This window comes from Mya arenaria, chromosome 3 (genome assembly GCF_026914265.1).
Source record: "Mya arenaria isolate MELC-2E11 chromosome 3, ASM2691426v1".
NCBI classification, from domain to species: Eukaryota; Metazoa; Mollusca; class Bivalvia; order Myida; family Myidae; genus Mya; species Mya arenaria.
This window is the reverse complement of record NC_069124.1, coordinates 63,091,062-63,117,950: the sequence shown is the minus strand read 5'-3', so window position 1 is coordinate 63,117,950 and position 26,889 is coordinate 63,091,062. Positions and strand designations below refer to the sequence as shown.

Here is a 26,889-nt window from a genome sequence, read left to right as displayed (position 1 = left end):
ATATAATAAATTATATTGTGGTGTGGAATCTTTGATATTAACCTTTTTGCCTAGTAGTTAGACTGTCCAGGTAGAGCAATAGGTTCCTGTTGTGTTTCGCGTTTCTGGGAGGGGCATAACCTGTAGATCTTTGTATTGTCTAACTAAATTTTGTGGCTACCATGGGTTATTGAGGCGTGGTCACAGTGTATTTTGGGCGCCGGTGGGCTTATACAAAGAAGGTGGGGCGGGTGTTTTGATCACGTGACAACAATGTCATAATTCGAATTATCACCACTTACGCTTAATGCTCATTTGTAAACTTAAACAAACGAAGAATATTGAATTTGTTCACACAGTATATCACGATATTTTTCACCGGAAATGTTGCATCATATTGGTGTTTTAAAAACCTCGCTTTTTCTCGTTAGTACCGTTAATCCCGTTGCCGTCACAATGATCGCGTTCCCATCCACATATATGTACCGAGAAAGTTCGACTCCCTGGTTTTGCGTAATTGGTAAGTTTTCCATTTTGGAAACAGTGATAACGTTACCACAGTTTCGACTCCTGAGTTTTATCCGAGAAAGCCCAGCTTAATAATGATTTCCAGTGATTATTTCCATAGCAGTAGTATTGGGTAATTTGGATGTTTTGTAATTCTTTGTCAATGAATAAATCAAAGGCACTAAACCACAAGAAAATAATCATAAAACCTTCTTCAATAGTTATAAAACCTTCTTCAATAGTTTTTGTAATTACTTGTGTTAAGCAAAAGTAAAATTATTTGCATAGAGTAAAAAGGTTAAGAAACTCAAGGAAAAACATATATATGTCTATTGTTGATTTTTGTTTATAAAATAAGTTATGATTGTATAAAGTTTAATTCAAATACAGGATCAAAAATATAAAGAAATGAATAGACCCTAGCATTATATGCAAAATATGCTTACCTTAAATATAAGTTATGATAGGAAAAAAAATAATTATGCATAATGAGGTTTCCGCTTAATATATTCACCTTCTATCAGGATGAGACAAGAGCTTATTTTTAGAAACTGAATAGGTTAAATGGTAAATAGCTTCCTCTTTTGTTTTGCATATACCCGTCATATGATAATGATTGCTATTCAAGTGCATGTATTAAATTCGTTTGGTTTATTCATTTCTGATCAGCATTTGGAGCTACGATTGATAATCAGAATGTAATACGGTATTCTTAAATTGGATTGAAACATGAGTGGTTTAATTTAAAAGACTTTATCTGATAAAAAATGGAGTATCAACAATACTATGAAAATAGGTTTACAAATAGTGAACTTACTGCAATGTTAAGGCAAGTTAATGAACAGGATGAACATTCATGTGATGTTTCCGTGAAAGTGGGAACATGGGTAAGTACTTTCACTCCACTATTGTATGGGGTCAGTAAAACCTAAAAGTTTGTTTCCGGTATCTCAAACGACTGTTGAACACTGAGGTTTATATGGCTTTTTTAAAGCGCACAATATTGGTTGATATTTTTTTTTTGTTTTTTTTTTGTTTTTTTGTTTTAATAGATTATTATCTTTAACTCATTTGAATTGAATTATTTAAACAAACACACAATGATTTGTGTATAGATAAAACGATATGAGTGATATTTAAGCGCTTTTTAAACCGGGGGGTTTATGGCCGCGTAGCTTTTAATTGAAACTAAAAATCTAACTGACTATAAGTCTCGTTCTCAATATTGTGAAATATTTATTACATCAGAAGACTTTTCGACATGAATTGTAACATGAGTAACAATTTATAAACTTTGAAACCTGGACTAACCTACATTTTCAGAGGCTAACACATATTCATTTCGAACAGGGATTTGTATCGGTAAATTTCCAAATATGAAAACGTTTGTTAGCTCTGATTGACAGTATGTGGAGCTTTAAATACCCGCGGAATTTGAAATTCCTAACGATTAAGCATTGTACTTAATGATACATGATCTACCTTAATTAATTACAGTTATTGCTTTATCAAGCACTGAAAATGGTTATGTTGTAAGCAAACATAATAATTGACGTTTTTCAACAAATGTTGGTATCAAATAAATCATTAAAGCTCTGAACAAATATCCATATATATACTATAGACACGACAAGAGATGAGACATTTGTAACTTCTATTAGCTTTTTTAAAACAAATTGTGTGTTGGTTTCATTTCTACTATGGATTGAAATAGGTATTCCGATATCCGCATTCGGAATCAATCCGGATACTTGTATAAAACCGGAAATTGGAGCGTTTGACGTTGAAATGTACATGCAGTTTATTGTTTATTGTTGTTATTTTTTTGTTGTTAAATTAATTGTTGCTATTCGAGTTATCCCGCTATTACATAGTTCTATGATTTTTCAGACAGCAAAGTAATAAGACATATTATACAAAATTTAGATTATCAGAAAAAAGCGTCTACGTATGTACAATTTATTCCAAGAGGTCATAAAATTCTTAAACTTGCCAAAAATGCCAATAATCATGGAGTTATGTATTTTCTTAATTTCCTTAAAACTTATAAAATTAATATCAAAAAAACAATCATCGTTGATATGCTAGCAATCCAATGTATTGCGATAACCTGAAATGGATGGTCACTGCGTTATTTGACTGATAAATGGGGCTTAAAATATCAGCTCCTAAATGTAATTTGTTTAAAGCAAAAATCGATTAATTTCAGTCAAATATCCGAGGCATTACAAATACCCGATACTTGAAATATTATCCAAGATGTATCTGAATATCAAAATGTTTACATATTCATGTTCATCCCTATTTTTTAGCGTGTATAATATATGTATATATGATTATCTAACCTTCCCCATGGTTTTCCTTACCATTTTAACTAGGAGGTCATGTGGACTGTCATGTATGACAACTTATAAAGTCCATGGTCAAACTTATAGGGTCACAAATATGCAATTTGTACTCAAACAAAAATTATTCTGGGGTCCTTATGATGCATTGTAAGTCCCTAGAAAAAAACAAAGGACTCAAGCTCTCTGTGTAACGGAAAACTTAGCTATCAAATTTGCATGCAATTACACAAAACAAATATACTTATCTAATGATAACATTAATCTTTTATATCACAGGTCAGACGATTCCACACTTCCATATTAAAGGAGAGTGGATTTTTCAACACGTTATTTGGTAACGGAAAATTCCGAGAAAATACCTTTGGTAAACACACATTTGGAATATATAAAATTGTAATGTTCTAAGTCTCAGAAAATGGTATTTTACTGATTTAAAATTCAGTACTCACAAAACAGGAAATAAAAATGTACACGACACAAACATATTGGTCTCTTTCTATAAATGGATTTATTACATAGATAACAATTGAATTGTCAATATGTGTGTACACATATATAAAAGGATAACAAGCTTATAGCTTAGACAAGAAAAATCATTTTGACTCATTACTAATTTAAGGAATCATCGAATTCTGTGAAAGAAGATCAACGATTGTGGAGGGAGCCATTTTGTTTCTTTATAATGAGGAGCCAGTCATTGATACAAGGTGTATCCAGGAGTTCTTTGACATTGCAGAATTTCTCATGATACCGCGTCTCAAAATATTCTGCGTGAAATGGTTCGAACAAACCCAAAAGACAAACGCACTGATAGACAAATACCTTCCTGTATCCATACTTTACGATGTTGACATTGCTTCTGCCATTGACTACATCAGGACAAATTTGAGAGAACTTATGGATGGATCAAGTTTGCTTAACATAGATACAAACTCATTGCAAAGTTTGCTGTCTGATAAATATCTTTCATATGTTTCGATGGAAATCAAATTCAATTTCTTGGTAAGATGGCTGAAAATCGATTTTCTGAAAAGATCAGAAACATTTCAGCAGATGTGCGCTTGGATAGATTTTCGGAAATTAAGCGAGGCGATAATTATGGCTGCAAAGCAGGATCCAATAATTGGTTCGCTAGAAGTGGTTTCTAATTACGAATATGAAAAAAGATATGATGAATCCCAAACTTTTGTTGGAATGATTGTAAAACATGAAGACAGCCGCCAGGGAAAAGAGACGGTTATTATTTACGACGAAATTAAAGATGATTGGTATCGTCTTAATATAAGTTTGACCTATATCGGACGAAAAAAGTACTTCACTAACACAAATAACAAATCGACGTTCTTCCGTGTCCGTGAAACACCAACTAAAGATACAGTGATAGAATTATTGTCAGTTGATGGAAGAACTTTTTACCGTAGTAAAGTCACAGTGCAAACATATGACACACGGGCGTCATCCTGCAATGATAAAGTGTTTGATTCAATTTGTATAAATGATCAGACATGTGTTGCGACACGCATGACAATGGTGGATATAATTGATGCGTCATTGGAAAAAAGGAAAAAAGAAGTAATACAACTTTTGGTTGGAAATATTGAAGCAAACTCAGACACCACTGTTCTCTACCCAATGTTTTCAATGGAACTTGATGATGGCGATGGCTATCACTACATATCTAACATTTGTTTAAACGCAGATAACAATGTTGCATTGATTATACCAACATTTAATCATTACTCAATATCAGTGTATATTTATGAAATAAAATCATGTTCCTTGAGTAAAATTGAAAACTCTGAAATATCACCAAACTCAAAGGTGTATGGCTGCCGAAACGGATTTGCCTTCTCCGATGAAGAAGATCCATATGTTACTCTGATCGAAGTTCCTGAAGACACAGATAGTGCTCATGATATTGTTACGGTTTTTGTTACAGACCACTTATTCGAGAGGATGATATTCGCAAGTGATGACAAACTTTATCATTTTCTATACTATCCATGGAGAGAAAATTACATTCTAGAAATGGCTGCGATAGATGAAATAGAACGAATGAGTATATATTCACATGTAAAATGGGAACGGGTAACCAGCCTTGAATTAAAAGTTGAACTAATTCAATCTGTTATACAGTTACAATTACCTACAAATGTTGACCGGTGTCATTTACTATGCCCCCATTGTGAATCGCTACCTAGGGGGCAAAAACGAGGTTATTTTGAAACGTGTAATGTGTCTGAAATGTCAAATGAACAAAGTGAACGTGATGACATTACTGAAATACTGATTATTGACCTCTCAGATGATGAGGAAAGTGACTCATCATAAGTTGCTATATTTGAATTAATTATTTATAAAATAACATCTGGTTTTCCAATGCATGTCAAAATGTGTAACTGGATTTTACAAGTAAAACTAATGCACTCACGGTATGTAACAATATTGAAAAATTCAAAACCCAAACAACATGTAATAAACTAGCAATAAATGGATTTCAAAATACACAGACAATATATCTTAGAAACATTTTGACATTTATATTTGAAACAAAGAACATATTGAATCTGGTAGAATAAAAATGACAAAACAATCAAATATATGCAGCGCGCGTTGTATTTCCAAGAACCTTATAATTAACCACTGTGCATGATTTTCTTTTTACAAATGCCACAAATGTTTATCATATTTGTTTACTGTTATCACTTCTTATGAGTTCTTATTTTTCCTATATGTATATTAATAATAAAATGTTTAAAAACAAACCTGGTTTCAATTTTCTGCAGACTTTTCTGCATTGTTACAACTACAAGAAAGAAAATTAAATAGAGATATGAACATTTGCGGTTGTGCAAAACTTCTCATTTAAACTTGCATTATTTTTTTAAGGAAAACACTACTATAATGATCTCAATGACACGACACTGTTCACGGAAGAACGTCGATTTGTTATTTGTGTTAATGAAGTACTTCTTTCGTCCGGTATAGAAAATAGATAGATGGCCATTGCAATTGCATCGGGTTTATTCCTATCATTTTTACCTGCGTGCATGATGGGAAAGGATCATGTCATTGTTGTATGGATATTGTCTGCATGTGTAAGACGATTAGTGTTTGCCTTTTTTCGCCTTCCACGGCACTTAACTGAATAAAAAAATAATATGCAAAGCACTATCAACAAATTTAGTTAAAATCATAAATATAGAATCTGTCTTTATAATGAAGTTATCATAAAGTTAAGTTTGCAAAATAATACATACTACTCTGACATACAGTGTTTTCTTTCCCACTTACATTAAACATGAATACTTGCGCCGCCCTCTTCCAATAATCGGTAACAAAACTTAACTGTTTACTATTTATAACAGTGGCAACGGAGTGAAAGACAGTAACGTAAATACCGCCATATACATACACACTATTAAAAAGATACTTCCACTCAAGTTTCCGAAACGAAAACCAACGTGTTTTTAAGATTATTTTATGCTTTAAGTATAGGTATTTGTGATAAAATGTTTTGTCCATCTTATTCAAAGTAACTTAAGTGACAATACTATATTTTGTTACATGATAACTGTATAGTTTTAAAATTGTATAACCATAAAAACTATTTTCCGAGATCGTCTTCTTAAGTGTAAGTTTCGAATGAAGAGTGTGAACAAAACTATTTCCATTGCCACAGCGGTCGGATTTTGTAAAACAAGCTCGTGAGAAATGTTTAATTGTAATATTGTCTTAAAGAAAACGAGAGAGAAAAAAGAATTCTTCTCTGAGGATGTAGTTAGTTGGCCTCCTAACTACGTATTCATTCTTATATATGGTAAATATTCCGGGATATTCTTATCAATGGCATTAAACCGGCATAAGCGGCGGGATTCTTTTTCTCGAAATACATGTAGTTTTTCTGTACAAGTTTATCCTTTCCCCCATTATCCATTATTTAAGTGAGCTCGTGATAAATGAGACAACTTAAGAACGCACGCATTTTTATAAAAAAATAAAAAAACGTCGACGAAAGATAATGATGTTTTTGCTTAAACGGCATTGGTCACATTAATAAAACCTGAACGTTTTGAACACCGAAAACAGTCTTACGTTGTTATATACGTTATTTTACCGATCTTATAAATATATTCTTAACAAACTTTAAGATAGCTCACTCTTCATCGACAACGATTTCTGATTATACACGAGTTGTTTCTCTTGATCTAATTTCTGCTTATTTCTTTTTTGGCCGAGCGTAAAACAACAAAACTCTTACCGCCCTTCAAACCAAATATATTCAGTTACCTCCCCTCAGAGAACGTTATGACTTTGAGTGGCAAGTCTTAAGCTTGGGCAAAACTAAGGCTGGGGGGCAAACCTTAGGTTGGGGGCAAATCTTAGGCTTGGGGCAAATCTTAGGGTGGGGGCAAACCTAAGGCTAGGGCAAATCTTAGGCTGAGGCAAATCCTTGGATGGGGGGGGGGGAATCTTAGGCTGGGGTAAAAAGAAAGGAATATGACTCCCCTCCAAAGTTTATAGCTACCGTAAAGATAAACATGTGTGAAAGATAAACATTTCACTATTATAGTTGTATTAATGTTCTGGTTTGTCTATCAGTAGATCAGATGTGGTTAACAGTACGGCGTGCAGCGGTAAGGTGTCTGTGACGGTCTGAAAGAATCATATAATCATACACACCACGATGATGCACTGCTTCCCTCTAAACAGCTCGGATACCGTAGAGAATATTTTGTGAATGCACATATCATAACCATGATGATGTACTGTTTCCTACGGATTGCGTCAGAGCCATCGCCTATTAATGTGTTGATCTGAAACGCGATACTCGACAGTACGATGATGAAAACGCGAAATCACGAAACTACGATGGTGAAAACGCGACAGTACGATGATGAAAACGCGACAGTACGATAATGAAAACGCGATAATACGACAGTGCTATGATGATAATGCGATAAACTATGTTTTCACCATCGTACTTTCGCGTTTTCATCATCGTACTATCGCGTTTTTCGGATATCGCAGTGAACATTTGCTGCGTTTTCAGATTACAACCGTTTTCACTTTCAAAAAAGGGTATTATTAAGCTGGATATTAAATGAACATTTAGGAAGCGCGAGGCTTTTTCATGTGTGCAGACACAAACACTTTAGGGAATGGTATTTTAATTCGGTGAAAATTTTCACAAAAGGAGGAAAAAATAGTGTAATAGATAAACGTTGAAAAATATTATCGTCTATGAAAAGTCTTTTTCAAAAATTTAACAAAAAAATAAATATATATATAATGTAAAGACATACTGTTAAACATAGATCATACCAAATCAAAATCCACCCAACAATGTTTACAAGCAAACTGCGATCAACTGATACAAATGTAATAAAACAAACAAAAATAATAAACTATACAATCTTCCCAGGCTATCTTAAACCACATATCGAAAAAGGTAAAACCAGAACTCCTAAAAGAAAGGACTTCACTAATTCTAAAAAATCCTGCAAATGGAATTTCAAAAATAGTAATATCTCATCAGTATTCTAAAGAAAAGTTCAAAGAAACAGAACAGTATTTGAAGATCAGCCGTTTTAAAATATTGATATTTATAGAATCAGTTTTCAGGCACCCTCAAAGGGATTACTTTCTGGCAATGACATGTGCCCAAATACTACTACAAAACACATAATTTAAATCGGATATGCTAATTTTATCTTCTTGAGTAAATATAAAGCTTAAGACACCGGTGAAGCTTGCAAACTTTTCAAATTTGACTTTTCATACCATACCCGAATTTGTTAAAAGCTAAAGAACACTTAAAACATATTACACAATAAAACATTCTCTTCCGGAGGAATTCCGCGTACTTCCAAGAACAGTTCCTCTGTGTGCTTGGGAACAGTCTGACTAACACATGCGGTCTTAGATGTCCGAAGATGCTTCCTATTAACAGCAAATACAAAAATAAAATGTCATCGTAATAATGTAATAGGGTGGTGTCTTATTGCCATGACTACGACAACGGTCTAACTCAGCAGTTAGACTTCTGCGTAGTTTTATAACACGTCGGAGATATATATATATCAATAATCCACAGCTATGAAAATACAAAAAAAACTTACTTAAGCATATTTAACAAACGTTGACAATTAAGTAGTTTATTTTCTATCATACTTTGAGAATCAATATTCCCCATTATTAATAATAGTTTCTAGTGGCCATACTATTACATAATAAAATCAAATTAAAACAATACAAACATCTTATATAAAACAGTTACAAACACATTTCACATCTCATTACATATAAACATACTCACCAGCTGTAGGCCAAACTACCTTTATATCCTCCCTGACACTTACAACCGGTGCCGCAGATCTAAAATAAGTGGGTTTATTAATATTACTCATAATATTAACATGCAGGGTTGATTCACAATCCTGAGATTTTTTAAATATTTCAACTATCATTTTCAAACTTACTAAATACTTGGATACAACTGCTCAAATGTAATTAAAACAATTACACTTCTAATTAAATAATACTAAAATAATACTAGAAATACTTGATTCTAGATGAATAACCAATTGACTAACCTTCAATAACTTTTCCCTCCAATTGCAACAATTAAAATACGATGTGCACACTTTAAAAACAAAGAACGGAGTGATCCAGTGTATTTCCTAATAAACAGTGAATGCATCAACTGCCTATGTAGAAAGCGTCCAGAGCATTGAATTGTATCAAGGGAAAATATGATAAAATTCATTGGCAAAGCGATCTACATCATAGGCCTTACACAGTCAAAACTCCTGACATAGCTCATTATCTTCATAGACAACAATAAACAATTATTTGGGTAACAGTCATAACTGTTGCTCCGAGGGGGATGGAATGACATCTGAACTATTGCACATTCTGAAGGTGAAAGTTCAGGACAACAGTTTTGACTGTTACCCAAGTAACAACGAAATAAATGTGTTATTACTTAATCAAACTATTAGCTTATTTAATAACAGGAAAGGAAATAACTGTTTGATTACCTGATAAAAAAGTGAATACGTAAACGACATAATTTTAATTTAATTAAATTTAGAGATTTGAATGACGTTATAACTACTGTATTTGGTGTACTTGAATTGAGTTTTCATGTAGCATGTACGATCATGTGCCTAGAAATTGCACTTTGTCCGTTGGTTCAAGATCAAGTTCACTGCTTAGCAAAACAGAGAATATCACCATTTCATTGAATTGTCCATTGAAAATCTCAATGCTAGAGTCGTCATACCATATATGTGTCGAAATGACTGTACAAAATGACCACCGGAAACAGGTAATACGTAAGCATAACCTGAATCAAAATCTTTAAAGTTTTATTATTTTTAAAGGAATACATGGTTTTAGATTATGCTGATAAAACAACTGGTGAATATTTAGAAAAATACATATATAGTTTTAGCAGAAAAATGGACTTGAGTTATTACTAAAAGATATCGAGTTGTTCTCAATTTGTTTTATGCAAAAGAAATGACGAAACATGATTTCTTTATATCTTTTATCTTGTATAGTGTATTTAGTTGATCGTGTTACGTATCGTTTCGTACTGAGACTTGGTTTAGAGTTCATTTCACAGTAGGTAATGGGGTAAAAATAAAGATGTATGGCAGCGCTGGCATCGTGGGAATTATGAGAACATCCAAGATAGGATATTTATTATTTATTATTATGCTAATTTCATAATTGCTCTGATTAATTGTGATATCAGTAGTAGAATATATCAATCGAATATAAGCATTAAAATGCGGTTTATAAAATCATTAGCAAAACGCGGCTGCTCAAAAATTAGAAAGATGTATTCCGTTTTGAATGTTTTCCTCTTTGGACCAATGTTTATTTTATTCGGATCAAAAGGTATTTTTGTTATGTTTTGTTTAAAAATTATTTCTATACTTCCAGAAGAATATCTTCGCTTAAACAATTATTATTGTATAAAATAGGACGATATAAATCATGAATTATTAACTCAACTCAACTCAACCTCAACTCAATATAACAATAAAATTTGGAGAGTAAAACGTTCAAATATTAAAACTAGTTAAAGATATTATCATAATAGCAGTTTCGCAAAATTGGTGATCATAACATATTTAAAGAGCTTTAACGGAGAATAGTACACAGTTAGACATATTAAACAATTATAAAAGGTACCATACCAGTAGTCGGACTACTTTTTAATTTAAAACTGGCATTGCAAACGAGAGTGAGATGGCCATTTAGAAAAACGTAGACTTTCTGGAAAAGTTTTTAATCTTTTGACAGTGGTTCGTAAATAATTTGAGATATTCTTTTCAAAATGCTTCAAAAAAACAGGCTTAATTTATTGGCGTTTTTGTATTCTCATGACCGTAAACCACTAAAAGGCTAAGACGGAGCACACGCTATGAGTTGTATGTAAAGATTTAAGATCTATATCCTCCAAGAGGAAGCCGTTTGCAACAATCCCTTTTTTTTTCTTCCTTCACAAAGAGTGAATAAATAAATTTCTGAAATCTGTAGTACTGAACATGAAATATTTCTAGATGATTAAGTTTTATACACGAAACTAAAATAAAATAGAAACTTTATATCAATTAAATCGGCAGTAACAGATGCTTACAGGCAGATAAAACTAAACATTCTACAAACATGCAAAAATAAATATCTGACAACATCAAACTCCACTGAAAAACAGGCAAAGATATAGACTTCTACGATTAAAAATTGCACCCACCATCTGTTTAAAAGTAAAACTTCAAAGTAAGGAAATGAAAACAAATGGGAAAATGTTTTAAATGTATCCCTTCCGTGGGTCAAGCTTTGGAGTTGTCTATTTAAAGCCAAACAGTTGCATTTCAAAATATAACCCGGAACAATTTTCACGCAGGAAAACCTCAGCAAAATTAATTATTCGGATGGACTATGTAAAATCTGCATCAGTGAACAAGAAAATCTAACTCATTTGTTTGGGAAATGTAATTGAAAGTATAGCCTATGGACTATAAATGGCCTTACACGTGATAAATTAACTCATTTAGATTTTTCGAATAAGCTGTGCAATTATGATGTAATATTTTTATATGAATCATGGGGAAATCTAGATTCTTGCTATGATATTGAAGGTTATTAACGTTTTAATTTTTACAGAAAGTTTCAAAATAAGCGGGCTAAACGATGAAGTGGCGGTCTCGTATTTTACATTAAGATCTTGATTTACAAAGGAGTTGATACAGTATTGAAAAGACACGATACTTCTGTGTGGTTAAAGCTATTTAAAGATTTCTTTTGTTTGGATAGAGATATATACTTAGCTGGGCTTTACATATGGCCAGGAAATTCACAAGCATGTAGTATTGTTGATATTGATCTCTTCGATTTACTACAACAAGATATTTGTAATTTTCAATCTCAAGGCAGAGTTTTATTAGTAGGTGACTGGAATGCGAGAGTGGACTATAACGTGACTATAAAGTGTGTAATAGATTTGTCAATTTGATAGATTAAGAAGATTATGTATCCGATTCTGTTTTGCCCAACTATTCTATTTATAATGTTAATATTAACCAATTTGGGTTAAAATTATTAGACTTATGTAAATCCACTGCCTTGCGTATAGCTAACGGTCGGCTATTTCACGAGACGGGATCGTTTACATTCATCAGCCACGTGACATCAAGTGTCATAGATTATTTGATCATGAAAGAGGATGATTTGTATTGTATTGATAAATTCAGTGTTGACAACTTAACTGAATGGTGTGATCATTGTTCGCTGTCATTTGTTATCAAAACAAGTAGTGCTGTATGTTTTATGGAGCCACAATATAAAAGTACAATGGGATGAAAAATTGAATAATGACTTACGCCGTGGGCCTTTTGGCAATTTGACCGATTTCAAAAACTTGATGAATACTATTGATGAGAAAAATGCCGAAAGTATTGAGAATACTGTTCACGATGTAACAAGTATAATTAGAGGCGTCTCAGATCAGCTTTTTAGTAACAATATTCGGGGTAGTACCAAACCGCCCACAAAATAGTCATTTTAAAAACTCTGATTGGTTATATTTAGAGTGCCGTGAGGTAAAATCGTTGTATAAAATGCTTTATATGCATTTAACGGTTACAGTACCAAAATGATGATAACAGGTTAAGTATGTTAGACTATAAACAAGCCTACAAGCGTATGTTTAAGCGAAAACGTAGACTATATAAAAATAAAAAGATTAGAGAAATAGACAGGCTATAACTTTTTAAGCTTCTTGATTTTTATTTAAAAATACCTGAATCAGCTATAGATAACAATGTTTCTATTGATGTTTTTACAATTAATTTTCACCATTGCAAAATGTTATACCTTCTGCTGAAAACTATGAGGATGGCGATTTACCAACAATCATGATTTTGAAAACTTAAATTGCAGGTTTAAGGAACTAGATAACCCTTTTACATATGAAGAAATTTTAAAGGTCATTAAATCACTGAAGAGGGGAAAAACTTTTGGAGGCGATCAATTATTAAATGATTATTATATCGAGGAAGTTGATATTCTGTCGATATTTATTTAATGCTCTTCTCGATTCGGGACATCCCTCCTTCGACCCCGGCAATCCAAATAATTACCAGGCTAGTACGTAAGTCAGCTGTTTTCTAAGATTTTACCGGTATATTAAATGAACGAGTAAACACTTGGGCAGAAAATAATGACTTACTGAGCGATTCTCAGTTTTGATTTCGAAAGGGTCGATCTACTATAGATGCTATTTTTGTTTTCAATGCAATTGTGCAAAAACTGTTAAATGACAAACAAAGATTGTACTGTGCCTTTATTGATATGAAACGCGCCTTTGAAAGTGTTAGTTTAAATAGCATCTGGTTAAGATTATATAGATCATATATATATTATATAGCTCAGAATTGTTAAAATATGTATGCAAATGTTAAATCATGTGTAAAAATGTATTTGGATTGTGCTGTCGGCCTTAAGCAAGGGGAAATATTGTTCCGGTATTATTTGCTTCTTTCGTTGATGATCTTGAGTTATTTCTAGAAGGAGATCCTCTATTCGGACTTACAATTGACGATATTACAAATATACTGATGTTATCTGATGATGATATGGTTGTTTGTGGTAACACTGTTGATGAATTACAAAATAGTCTAAGTACTTTACATGAATACTGTATCAAATGGGGCCTAGAAGGTAATATGGATAAAACGAAAGTCATGGATATTCCTAAAAGGGGCAGAGTACATAACAATGAAAAATAGTTATACAACAATAAGTACATTGAAATGTTTGATAATTTTAATCTTGGTACTGTTTTTAACTTTACTGGATCATTTGATTTGAACCAAGAAACCATTGCAGGAAAGGGTTTTAGGGCGCTAAATATGCTTATTAATAAATCTAAATATTATAATTTCAAACCTAGCGTTCTTTGCCAATTGTTTGATGCTTTTGTAAGTGCCACGTTGAATTATGGATGTCAAATGTGGGGGTGGGGGTTCCAAATCGATAGAAATTGAGGGTAATCACTTTAAAGTTTTGCAAAAATATACTTGGGGTTAAAACAAACTCTTGCAGAATGGCCTTTTATGGTGAATTAGGTAGATATCCATTAAATGTTAATAGATATGGTAGAATTATAATTTTAGTGTAAGACTAATTCTTCAGATACTTTTAATATAAAAAAGCTATACAATGATAATGTTAGGCAGTCTAACTAACCGTAAAAATTGGGCTAATGACGTAAAATCTTTGTTAGATAACTATGTTTTTGCTTATGTGCTACACTCAAACTCTGAATTAGATAAAAAAAAATCATATTGTGTTTACAAATAGATGCTCGATGTATTTCAACAGTCATGGTTTGAAAATGTTAACAACAGTAATGCCCTGTGTACGTATAAATACCTTAAGGAACACTTTGGAATTTAATTTTATCTAGATGTTTTACCAAAAATAGAATGGCTTTGTCTAAGTTAAGATTGTCGTCACATAAGTTACATATTGAAACAGGACGATATGGCCGTAATAGAATTGAAAGGGCTGATCGTAATTGTATTTTGTGTAACTTAAACGATATAGAAGATGAGTACCACTTTGTCATGATATGCCCTGTGAAGAACAATATCTGAAAGGAGTTTATAAAAACATTCAATTTTAGAAACCCAAGTATGTACATTTTTTTTAATTAATGAAATCACAAAATGTAGCCGAAACAAGAAATCTAAGTAAATTCATAAACCAAGCATTTCTTTTAAGAAATTATGTGATAAATAATATAATCTAGTCTTACGGCATTAGCCTCCCAAATCCCTATTACCTTGGTATTTCAGATATGTAGCATCTTCATTTAATTTAGATATTTACCATTTGTATTAAATAGTAATCTCTATATTATGTTTTTGTTTTCCTTGTTATTTGCCATGTATCATTGTGACCATAATAATTAATATGTGGCATATCATGTTTTGTCAAGAAACTGTTATTTACATGTTTACTATATCTACAGCCTTGCTTGGACTTTTTGATTTTCCAACAATAGGCAAAACAATAAACATGTAATTGTTAGAAAGAAAGTGGCGGATGTGGCGGATGTGGAAAAATAGAAACTATATAAATTATGAACAGACATTCACATATATTAAGCTTATGTTATTAGACATTAAAATATCTGCTAAAATCAATTGCAATGGCCTGACAATTATCTGTCAGTAGAATTAGTTAAAGAATACTTAATTGTTTGATGTCTCCTTTAGTCTCTTTCTTTAGAATATATGACCTTAGTGACCATAGTAAAAAAACACTTAAAGTTTATGGTATTTACCAGCTAAACTTTTTAATTTCAACTGTTATTTACTTATCTTTGCTGATTAATATCAGTTGCTTTATTGTACTAATTTTGCTTTCGAAGGTAAAAATTATATTAAATCGAATATCAAAAAATAAAATAAAAAAAATAATTAGTAGTATTTGTTCTGAACAAAAAGGTTTTTTTTTTTTTTTTGTTATAAATTATTATTGCATTTCCGAAATATTATCCATGTTGGATTATTCAGCTTTCTCAAATCTATTATCAGCGTGATATGATAGGTTAGAGTAACTAAAAATGATATAAATCTGGACCTTATTATAAAACATGGTCGGTAAGAAACAAGGACACGAGGCTTTGATTGAATTGCCAACAGTATATTCAAATATATAAACGTTTAGAAATAGAAATGTATTTAATGTGTAAGCGTGATTGCGGTGTTCTTAAAATGATTTAAAATCTGCCATTGTCACTGTGAATACATACATGAGATCTCGGAGATCTCGCTCAGAGTTCCGGAACACACGGTATACGTCTGACCAATTGCATGCATTGTTTAATGGTTCACAATCTTGCAGTCAAATCAGAAGACTGTTGGGATGGAGTAAACAGTATGGCGTACAGCGGTAAGGTGGCAGTGACGGCCTCCGGTATTGAGTGCCAAGCGTGGAGTATGGACGAACCGCACTCCCATGGCTGTCATGATCCAGTAAATTTCCCACACGACGGGTCTGATGTTGCAGCACAGAACTATTGCAGGTACTAATAACATACATGTTTTGTTGCTTGTAAGAGAAAATCACCACATAAGATATATTATCATACCTTTCACGCATATTAGACATGACATGACATTTATTTTGTAATATGATCGATTGAATAGCACTTTTAAATAATGTTTTGCATTGTCTACGTTACAGGGATATTATTCTTAGTCTGGAAGGTTTTCCTTGGTGCTACACAATGTCCAACCGACGTTGGGAGGGATGTGATATTCCTATATGCTTCAGTAAGTCTTTTCAAAACTAATTCATATAATCCATCGGCAAGTTTTGAAACACTTTTGCAATTGAGGATTAATTGCATGCCTTTGTGCGTTCATGCAGTAACGAAATCGTCGACACCCTACGTGAAGCACAGAGCGATTTGAGTAACATTGAACATGATAAAAGTATCAGGGCCATTTTTGTGACAGAGATTTACATTATTAGACTTGTAAACGACAAAGTGTAGTAAAATATGTATTGAATATGAAATACTTTTACGGAAAGAACCAAGTTGTAACGATAGATAATTACAATTGTTCAGTTAATTGATTATTTCGGTATTATTTTACAATACATTCAAACAGCATGCAGTAGACAGAACGTATCCTTTCTCATAACTAATGATATTTAGATTTTTTGGCTACATCAAGTATAAGAAGTACTTTTTCCACGACTCGAACGTAAAGAAAAACTGTTTGAATTACCAAAATTTTGTAACATAAACTAACTTTTATATTATGACTTATATTCATCGCCAGCATTTTAAAATTATATATAACAAACAAAATAAATCAGTGAAGCACTCAAGTTATTTTTTATAGAATAAAGCACTTTCCTCGTTTAAAGGACCCTAAAATTTAATTACAATCTTGATTAAACTAAAGATCAACGTAAAACAAACACCAAACAGGAGATGCAACTCAACAAGTTAACAAACAATCAACAAATATCAAAAGATCTTCATTGGAAAATGTTGGTGTCACCGCTTTAGCTGGATCTGTAAAAACTAAGTATAAGAGTTATAAGCTAAAGTGTATTTCAACGCAGTCCAAACGACGGTAATACGAATAACTTAGTTTGCACCAATAAAGACACGTATCAGTGTGCCATATGTCAAATGTTTGTCGATTATGTACAGTAAAAAACTTCAGTGGTCTATGAATTACCTTAAGTTTACTCAACACTTTTATAAGACCTTCCGTGCAATGGAGTGACTGCCATGTCTGTTGGACAAGAGGAGCCAGCGGAATATGAGTTCAACAGCACACTCAAAGGTATCACTTCTACTGGACTATTTAATACATAAAGCCGTGGCTATTAAAAATCATTTGTACTATTTTATTACTTTCACCATTCATTTGACCAGGAAAATTATATTCTTGTTAAACAACGTCGTATTGAAATGGGATGTTGAAGGGTCACAATATACGTTGTTGAAAAAGGTGAGTTTTCATGTTTAATGCATAATTATGTTTAAATCGTTTGACTGAAATGATCGAAGAAAAATATCATATGATTTGTATACAGACATGCGATATTTTGGCGCTTATTTAACCTGGAAAGTTGTGCCCACGTACTTATTAATGGAAAAACTCAATATATAATGGCTAATAGTTTACCTGTACACAAATCATTTGCTTTTTATGTTATGATCATAAAACTGAAATGAGTTCAACAAAATGATGCATTCAAGTTAAAAAGAAATTCAGGTGTTCAGGTGATTTTGAAGCATGCAGACACACAGATTCCTTGCTGTGGGACCATCCGTGAATGGCGGCTGGCTGTGGGCCAAACAGGAACACTCACATTCCAGGTAAAAATTCTATTGAAATGCTACTGTCATTCAGAATACATATAATTTATGTTTAAAAGGACGTGTGCTTGTGCGTGTGTGCATGTGGACGGTAAGCTCATTGGAGCGATAACCATTTTTATAGCACCTTTGATAACGAATTTGGTCAATCAATTTCATTCTTTGATTTTATATTAAGGTTTGGCGGGTTAATGCCACCGATTCTCAATCCCTGGTCCTGGTTGGGAAAAACGAAGCATCTCTGATTGAGGGTACATTTCCATTATATTTATATATCAAAACATGACAAGTATTTCTTGAATTAAGATTTTTCTCTACCGACAAGAAATTTCGAGCTGGAAAATACTTTTGTGATTGATATATCCTGAATGTTGACTAATTAAATGACTTGTAACTGAGATGTAAAGTGCATGTTTTATTACAGGGAAGAATACTGTGAACATTCGAACTAATGACAGAATCAGTGTAATGGAAGGTGATTACATTGGCTTGTGCGTAAAACGTTATATTCTAATCTTTAACAGCTTGAAATAGTATTTATACAGGCATGCCACTCAAATCTCAGATTTTATGCTTTAACGTTTTGTCGTTTATTAGAATAACAGTTTTTATTCTTTTATGTATCTGTATATATATTATTGAAACAAAATTTACAACACCAATTATAATTCAGAAATAATATCTTCAATATACTATATACTCTTTAAATACCTTTCTAATATTGTTTTTAAGTTCAAGGGCTATATAGATATTAATTGTATTCAGTTTAACCCATTTCCATTTAATATTATATAGCCATGCTGTTGAATTTGAAATGGTTCCTTTCTCCGAGGCAACGGTCACTTCTGCCTGGACTGCAATCTATAATACCAGTTTGGAGGTAGGGAATTCTGTCAACTTCGTAAACGATGGATTTTTGCATGGAAGAATATACTCCATTGGAGCCATGTTAGATTCAAGTAAGAACGTACTTTTAAACACCAATTGCAATGTCTAATAAAGTAATTATACATTTATATGGCGACTTTCTCCGGATTATCATAAATAAATGCCATAAATCGAAGTGTTTTCATTGGACTATATTTTTTTAACTGACTCTTTGACTGATTTATTTGTTTTGATATCACCGAGGCCTGTCTAGGGATAAGTGTAGGATTGAAATATAACCAGTGTTTTGTATATTCATTTATGAAATTTAAATTAAGGTATTGCGCCATATTTCACGAACGAACATGATGAGATTACAGTCTATTTAAACACGGCATTGGATGATGATATTTATACATTGGAGTTCACTGATGACGACCCACAGGATATATCTACATTGGTCGTTGCCATGGAAGCTAATGATTATTTTGACCTGAAAAGTAAAAGTAAGTTTACATAAATCATGAATTAAACTTAATTGACAGAAATATAAATGATCAATCCCGAAGTCAGATATTTAATTAGTTTTTTTTTTATCGCATTATATAAAACATATGTTTTCTGTTATTTCACAGAGGTAGTGTTAAAAAACAAACTTGTCAATGGGTCTTGGTCGCTACAGTTTGAAGTCAAAGATAGATGTGGTGCAATTGGTAAAATGACCTTGGACGTTAGGGTGAATGGTTTTCAGGTACATAGTTCAACTTAACTTAACCCAATCGTGTCTTTCGCGTGACATTTTAAACTATGTCCTTTGTGTTAATCGTATATAATACGTTGACAAATAATAGCACTCCCACAATAGTTATTGGCCCCATTGAAAGATAGAATTATTATTCCGATGTGCCTTTTTGGTTTTTAATCGTTATTTATTTAAATTTTCTAGTCGATTAGACTATATAAATTGTAGTGGGATGTTCCGGAAAACATACGAACATTAATACGCGTTTACATATTGAATGGTTTTAAATAGTACGTGCGTATTTTACCCTTCAGCCTGTAGAAATTGTAAGTCTACCATCACACGTCTCAATGTTGGCAACTCAGCTTACAAGGCAGATGCTACACACCCTTGAGTTGAAACCGAAGGCTGGAATCTTCACTTGTGCTATTGACTCGTATATGCCTGAAAGAAGCACTGGGAATCCCTTTATCTTGCAAACCGAGTCATCGAAGTCAACGAATGGTTTGTTTGCTGAAATAAATAAGTTCGCCTTTAGTAACATCGGTTATAATTGATGATCGATAATATTACTTGATCTCTTTTTGTATGATATGATGTCAATACCAGTTTGAAGGCACTCCCCTATGTTTAGAATCCGAACAAAATGTCAATAACATCTTCTTTTCTTGGCCAGCGTTGCATTTGTATTTAACAAAGGACTATCCTATTATCTCAACTTCAATGGAGAAATACTTTTTAAAATGGTACCAAATAGATGCTTGTCCCTGATTGTTTTACAGCCGGCTTGTTGGCTTCAGATGCCTGTACATAAACGCAACCAAGACTTTAAACTAAAAAAAATATAATATATAAATGTTTTCATCCAATGAAAGGATGTTCTAAATCATTAATGATTTTCAGATTTTAAAATTTATGTGAAAGACGGCGCAGGTCTAGATGTTAACTCTACGTCAACTTTTAACGTGACAGTGACATGTGTGGACGAATACAATATGACCGGAAGCGGATTCTTGCTTATTTCCGTTCAACCTAATGCTTTACCAGTATTTCAAGACTTGCAACGTGAGCGTTTCTGTATTTTTCTATCCTGTTTTTAATGTAGACGGCACTAAGTGTTCATTACTTGGTCAATATCAAAATAAGGCTCGTATTTATAGTACCTCTTGGCTTAAGATGTCCTATTACTTATTTGACATTTTAAGATTAATAGGACTAATCGGTAAACCGTACTTTAGGTTCTCTATCTGTACAGACGTCGATCCCAGTCGATACGGTTATCTATGTTGTGGATGTAAGAGATGACGAACAATTAACCTTGAGGTTGACATGTGATCCTTCCCCATGCCCGTTTGCTTTGAACAATGGTACGTATTCGTTTTTATTATTTTAAAGCTTTTGAAATTGCATACATTGTACGATGTGTGTGTCTCAGTGTGTACATGAGAACTTTATTCTTGATACCTTAAATATGGGCTTCGTTTATTTTATAAAACTGTTTTCTACTTGTTATTTTGATTGTATAATTAACAGTTATGCCGGCATGATTTGATTTTCCTCTTGATTATTTGAAAACAGTCAGAACACATAATGTAAAATGTGAATACTCTTGACCCAATCTTGAACTGCGTGATATGTTCTCACTTCTTGTATCAGAAAAGAGCACTTTGACCATGTATATCGTTTATATAGTTGACAAAAACAGTCGACAAAGTTCAGCCGGGAAGCAAATGGCATACATAGAACGAATGTATCTTTGGTTTCAGACGGAGAGGTTAGAGTTACTTCTGACTTTCCGAAAGCTCAAACTGATTTTCTTTGGACATTTACGGCTGATGACAGCTTTGTTTCAGTCACGTCTCCGACCGTTAATGTTGCAATAACTGGTAATGTTTCAAATGAAAAAATACTATTTTTTATTCAACGCCTGCTATAAAAAACGCTGTTGTCATTATCGCTTGATGCCGTTAATACTTACTTTGTGTTGTATTGTAACAATAATTCACGTTAAAATTCGATAACGTTTAATGTGAAAGCAAAATATTTCTCTTAAATTTAGAAATAGTACAATATATTTTTCGCATTTGTAAAAAAAAAATGTGTTGTCACACTTAAACATACCCACTTAATAAAGCAAATAACGCTTTGACTTTGCTATAATTCAAGGTATCAACACACCTCCTACCTTTGTCTATTTAAACAATTCTGCTGTTGTCGCCGAGAAATCGCCTATCGGTTTGACAGATATCAAGTTGCTTGCAATAATCGACAGTAACGAACTCAACAGTGTCACAGTTACCTTTACTCCTGCTCTTTGTGCCAACATGTTCTTCCTGCCAGACAGTCTTACCTCGAGCAATGGTGATAGTCTTAGTTAGGATACTCGTAATACGGAACATCACTTTATTGTCGAAACTACAATTTAACGGAAAATTCCATGCCATGTTTCAACGATATTGATGATATCTCAAACTCAATGTATTTTATATATTATATATATATATGCCTGTCCTAATGGATGATAAATGATACGATACAAAACGATTTATTTCAGTTTTGGTCCTAAACGTTCTCTCAGAATTGGATTATGAAACCGATCCTACGTATTGCACCTTGCACGTTACGTTGTTTGACGGTCTTTTTACGTCCGATCCATGCGTGTTAACCGTTGAAATAATTGACGTCGATGAGAATCCTGTTTGGACTGATAGCGCTTACGTACAAACTTTAACGGAAGTTACGGTATGATAGTAAATAAAATTGAGCTTTGGATTAAATATAATTTATTTTATATGCTCATAATTTGATGTATGAATTGCATATGATTGCTTTTGTTTGTTATCTCAGTTTTGTTCTATTTCGCATGTGTCGTTTATTAGTTTAATATTGCCTATATATGAACGACGTGACTTGTTTTATATTATCAATTTAGCTGGCATCTTAAGTTTGAATCGAAATAACAATGCCGTTTGGATTAACTCGTTGTTGTTTTTGTTGTCGGAAAGGTTAACTTGTTATGTTAAATAATTTGTTTGGTTGTTTATCATTGCCTATTACTATTAGAGCGGAACTACTGTCTTTACGTCACGCTACGGTGCATCTGACCCCGAAGGCACTAATGTCTCCTATAGCATTTCTTGCGGGACTGACAGCGGGTTTCTGAGTGTCGAGAAACATGCAGTTGTTGTTACCATGGCAACTACATTTGACCTGGATGCGGCTGGAGTAGAACATTACAAAATGGTATGCAACTTAACGGCGACTGATGCCGAAAGCAATATGGCAGCCATACCGTTTACACTCCGCATAGAGGACGCAAATGATAATTATCCCGTCTTTAAAAAGGGATCGTATACGTTTGAAATATATCAAGGTACTCTTTACATTTTCGGTTAAATGAAGTCATCACTTTTGTTTTTCCTATAACTTGCAATAATGGCCTTAAAATGAATTTTATGTAGTTTGTATTATCATTTCAAATATTTATTTTCATTCATGGTCCTCCATCTTATGGAGCTATTGATATATACAATTATTGAAGTCACACTAGAAACAGTTTGTCGGAAGAGACTTCAGTGAATTTGTCAGAGCTTTGTTTGCTTTGATAAAAGTTTTTTTCTTAGCACTGAAACGGGTATCAAGCAACCAGTATTTTAAACCATAAATATAAAATGGGAAAAATCAAAATGAGATATGTCGAGGCGCACAGGGCTTGAACAAACTGTCAGTGACTACAAACCCTACCAAAGTACATTGGCATACGCTTTGCCCATCTTTTCTGATGAGTTTTAAATGTATTTGTATATGATTATAGAGTAGGTAATAACACTTTTTAACATTATAAACACAAAAAACACAAAATATATTTATTCATATTCATTTTATACCATTTTCATCTATATTTATAAATACAAATGTTTCGATGCACACTGTATTGCATCTATTTCTCTAAATCGTTTCTAAACTGAAACAACCTATTAACACATCATTTACATCTTTAGGTAATAAGTCAATAGGCAGCGAGGTAGGGAAAGTGACAGCCACTGACGCGGATATTTCTTCCCCAAATAATGAACTTACCTTCTCAGTCTCCCCAACAACGGATTTCTATATCACCGGAGACGCCATTATCCATAGCAAGGTGACAAAGGCCGATAAGACCTTAGCAATCAGCATCATGATTCTTAAAAATTACGTTTAAACACTGATCTGTTAACATCATTATCATTTGTATGTACTCGATCAGTTCTCATTGTCTTTCGAATGTTTTGTGATTCATTTTTAGCCTCTCGGTAATACAGTGAATGTCAATATCGGTCGGTTTTGTTGGTAGGTTGACATTGGATCATTATCTGGATTGTCAACGTTTGAACTTAACATAACTGCAACTGATGGCGGGGAACCGGCACTTTCAACAACAGTACAAATAGTTGTCGTTGTGATTCCTAACGACGTTGAAATTTATACACAAATTCCTATTTCTGGGTCTCCAACCAATGCTGTTCCGGTAGATCAGTCTGCGGAAAGCACTACAAGCGAACGCTTCTTTGGTGATAAAGGCAGCGCTGGCATATTTGCCGTAAGCTTAATAACAATGCTAGGAGTTCTTACTGGCGTCGGATTTGTTGCTTGGAAGCTACGTGCAGGCAATCTGATGGCTCCAAAACAAAACGCAACAACAAGTAGGTTGAATAAATTCATATTTCAAGGGTACCAGAACGAGTAAGTAGATGTGTTATGTAATGCAAACATTGATATTTGTATGTTAATAATAGCACGGATATAAGATTACAATATAACTTTAATGCCGACTCATATTTCAGCTGACCAAAGTAATAATTCCAACAGGCTGTCCAGCCTAGAAGAATATTCAAAGCCAGCAAGTCCGGGAAACGATTACCTACCAACCGCTTTCACGCTAACTGCTCACAGGTCAGCAAGGCCAGCAACGGTCTCCATGGACGTGAAAACAGCCTGGAAATACTGACAATTCAACAGTGTATTTCAGACAGGATGTTCCTCCTGATCTTATATATGTTGGACATTATGTGCATTTAGGCTAATTAAACTGAAAAACTATTAAGCATTTACAATTTGAGAGTGAATATGTTTTAAATATTGATTGTCGACCATAGTGTTATAATGTAATATTTTATAGTCTGATTCTATAAGTCTACACATTGGCGGCGTCTTGACTCAATTATTAAATTGTATTCCTTTCAATTGAACATAGATGAAAACCCAAACCTTAAATTTATTTGAACAGATGATTTCAGCTCCAAGGTTGTTTCCCAAATTCATCTTTCAAACGGTATTGTTATTCAGCTTCAATTATTATTCAATACAGTTACGTTTTTACTTTCAGGAAGCATGGGCATTTTCTGTTGAAAGAGATATACTTGAATCGCCAATCTGTTTAAATGTAAAACGTTGAGATATTTCAACAAGCTGGCATTATAAGCACCAATTACAATACAATTTGCTATATTCTCTGTTGAATTTTTAATGATGTCCATCTTCAATCTGTACCATACATTAACTATTTTAATTGCAAAATTGATTTTTACTGTTGTCCTTGTTTTATTTAAGACAAAAAAAATATTATTTTCTTACGAAATCACCAAAACAGCAAATTATTGCACTAGCATTATTTATGTAAGATATATAACATAAATTCAGAAGTGACTACACCGTGCCACATGTCTTTTGTTCTCTTCTTACTCATGACATTGAATCAAAGATGGTTATTTCATATCAGAACATGGGCACCTTTCCATTTTTACGAGTATATGTTTTAAGCAGAATGGTATTGGATTTGCGTCTTCGTTGGCGTCTGCGTCCGGTCAAAGTTTTAGCGCAAGTGTTTGTTATGAGCATATTTTATGAACATAACACGTGTTATATACCATATAAACAAGGCAATGTATAGTCGACGCGCTGTCTTACCACAGCTCTTGTTTGTTTATATTTAAACGCAGCTGTTGTGTCCCGATTGCACTTATGTCCTAGCTTGTTGATTGGCCTGTATATTTAGGTGACCAATAGGATGAACGGAATCACTGAGGGATGTCTAAGGATAAGATCAATATTAAATCCTGGCCAGCTGTGGACAAACAAATGCAATGTAGTGGCGTTTAGCTATGTATATTGTTATGCATATCAATATAAGAATGTGTTTTGCAATAAAACATATGTCCAAAGGTTTTCGCATTAGTGTCATTCATCAAAATTACCCCACGTCTTAACGGCTTAATTGCTTCGGTACTTAAACTCGGTTGGTGGTCTCCAACCGAACAATTTGGATACTCCGTGTATTCTGGTTCTATTTGATTCAAAACCATTTTAAAATATTCAAATAATTTCAGTATGACTCTGTACTGTGTATACTATTAGGAAGTAGTCTTGGAATACATGTAGATAAATGCAGTGAAAAGGTTTATAAATGCAAGAAAAAAGTCAGGACGACACTGATTACTAAACAATGTATCATTTTTTCTTTACTGATTGCAATGACAAATATTTCATTGACCGGTAAACAAGGCATTGTGTCCCTCAGATTAAGAGTTATCATAACTCAATGGTGTCCCAATGGAAGCAATCAACAATAAGGTAATTACATCCTCTGGTTTGCGCTGTATGTTTCCTTCATCAATGTTATAGGTGTCGATATGGAAACAATTTTGATCAATTCGGTTATCAAATGACATGTTTGTTACAGTACTTGATCATTATTTCAGTGTTTGATGTTGAAAAAAGCGCACTGTTATGCTAGAAAAATATAGGAAATAAGAGATACTGACTTGTAATATTTCAACCAATGGACATGACCATATAGGACAATTAGGAAATATAAATTGCTAATATGATCCTGTGTAATATGAGAAATTAAATGTTGGTATTAAAATGCATGAATAATTGAAAAGTGGAAAACAGAATCCGTAATGTAGAGTCAGTCTTTGTAATTTAAATATCTTGTATATTTCTCAAGTTGTGAATAAACTTAAAAGAATAGA

General features: G+C 33.0%; 3 protein-coding genes across 4 annotated transcripts; all 3 read left to right on the top strand.

Moving 5' to 3' along the window:
• The first annotated feature begins 1,153 nt into the window (after nucleotides 1-1,153).
• On the top strand, nucleotides 1,154-16,816 carry LOC128228649 (plasminogen-like). Of its 2 annotated transcripts, none has more exons than XM_052940081.1 (3): nucleotides 1,154-1,373; nucleotides 3,111-3,198; nucleotides 3,454-5,994. In XM_052940081.1, the coding sequence occupies exons 1-3, from the start codon at nucleotides 1,254-1,256 to the stop codon at nucleotides 5,163-5,165; spliced, it is 1,920 nt and encodes a 639-aa protein (XP_052796041.1). In that variant the 5' UTR covers nucleotides 1,154-1,253; the 3' UTR covers nucleotides 5,166-5,994. The 2 variants fall into 2 exon arrangements, with proteins under 2 accessions (XP_052796041.1, XP_052796042.1); XM_052940082.1 differs by lacking the exons at nucleotides 3,111-3,198; nucleotides 3,454-5,994 and adding exons at nucleotides 16,266-16,446; nucleotides 16,608-16,816 and having other exon boundaries at nucleotides 1,251-1,373.
• An 845-nt stretch (nucleotides 16,817-17,661) lies between these two features.
• On the top strand, nucleotides 17,662-20,433 carry LOC128226186 (uncharacterized). The gene is made up of 7 exons (XM_052936078.1): nucleotides 17,662-17,728; nucleotides 18,164-18,267; nucleotides 18,446-18,518; nucleotides 18,692-18,742; nucleotides 19,473-19,640; nucleotides 19,770-19,885; nucleotides 20,191-20,433. Exons 1-7 carry the CDS (start codon nucleotides 17,674-17,676, stop codon nucleotides 20,431-20,433), a joined length of 810 nt encoding a protein of 269 aa, XP_052792038.1. The 5' UTR covers nucleotides 17,662-17,673.
• Nucleotides 20,434-20,892: 459 nt separating this feature from the next.
• On the top strand, nucleotides 20,893-25,669 carry LOC128226185 (protocadherin-3-like). The gene is made up of 9 exons (XM_052936077.1): nucleotides 20,893-20,941; nucleotides 21,132-21,243; nucleotides 21,643-21,762; nucleotides 22,043-22,237; nucleotides 22,431-22,618; nucleotides 22,940-23,249; nucleotides 23,878-24,017; nucleotides 24,210-24,558; nucleotides 24,700-25,669. Exons 1-9 carry the CDS (start codon nucleotides 20,912-20,914, stop codon nucleotides 24,861-24,863), a joined length of 1,608 nt encoding a protein of 535 aa, XP_052792037.1. The 5' UTR covers nucleotides 20,893-20,911; the 3' UTR covers nucleotides 24,864-25,669.
• The last annotated feature ends 1,220 nt before the right edge of the window (nucleotides 25,670-26,889 follow it).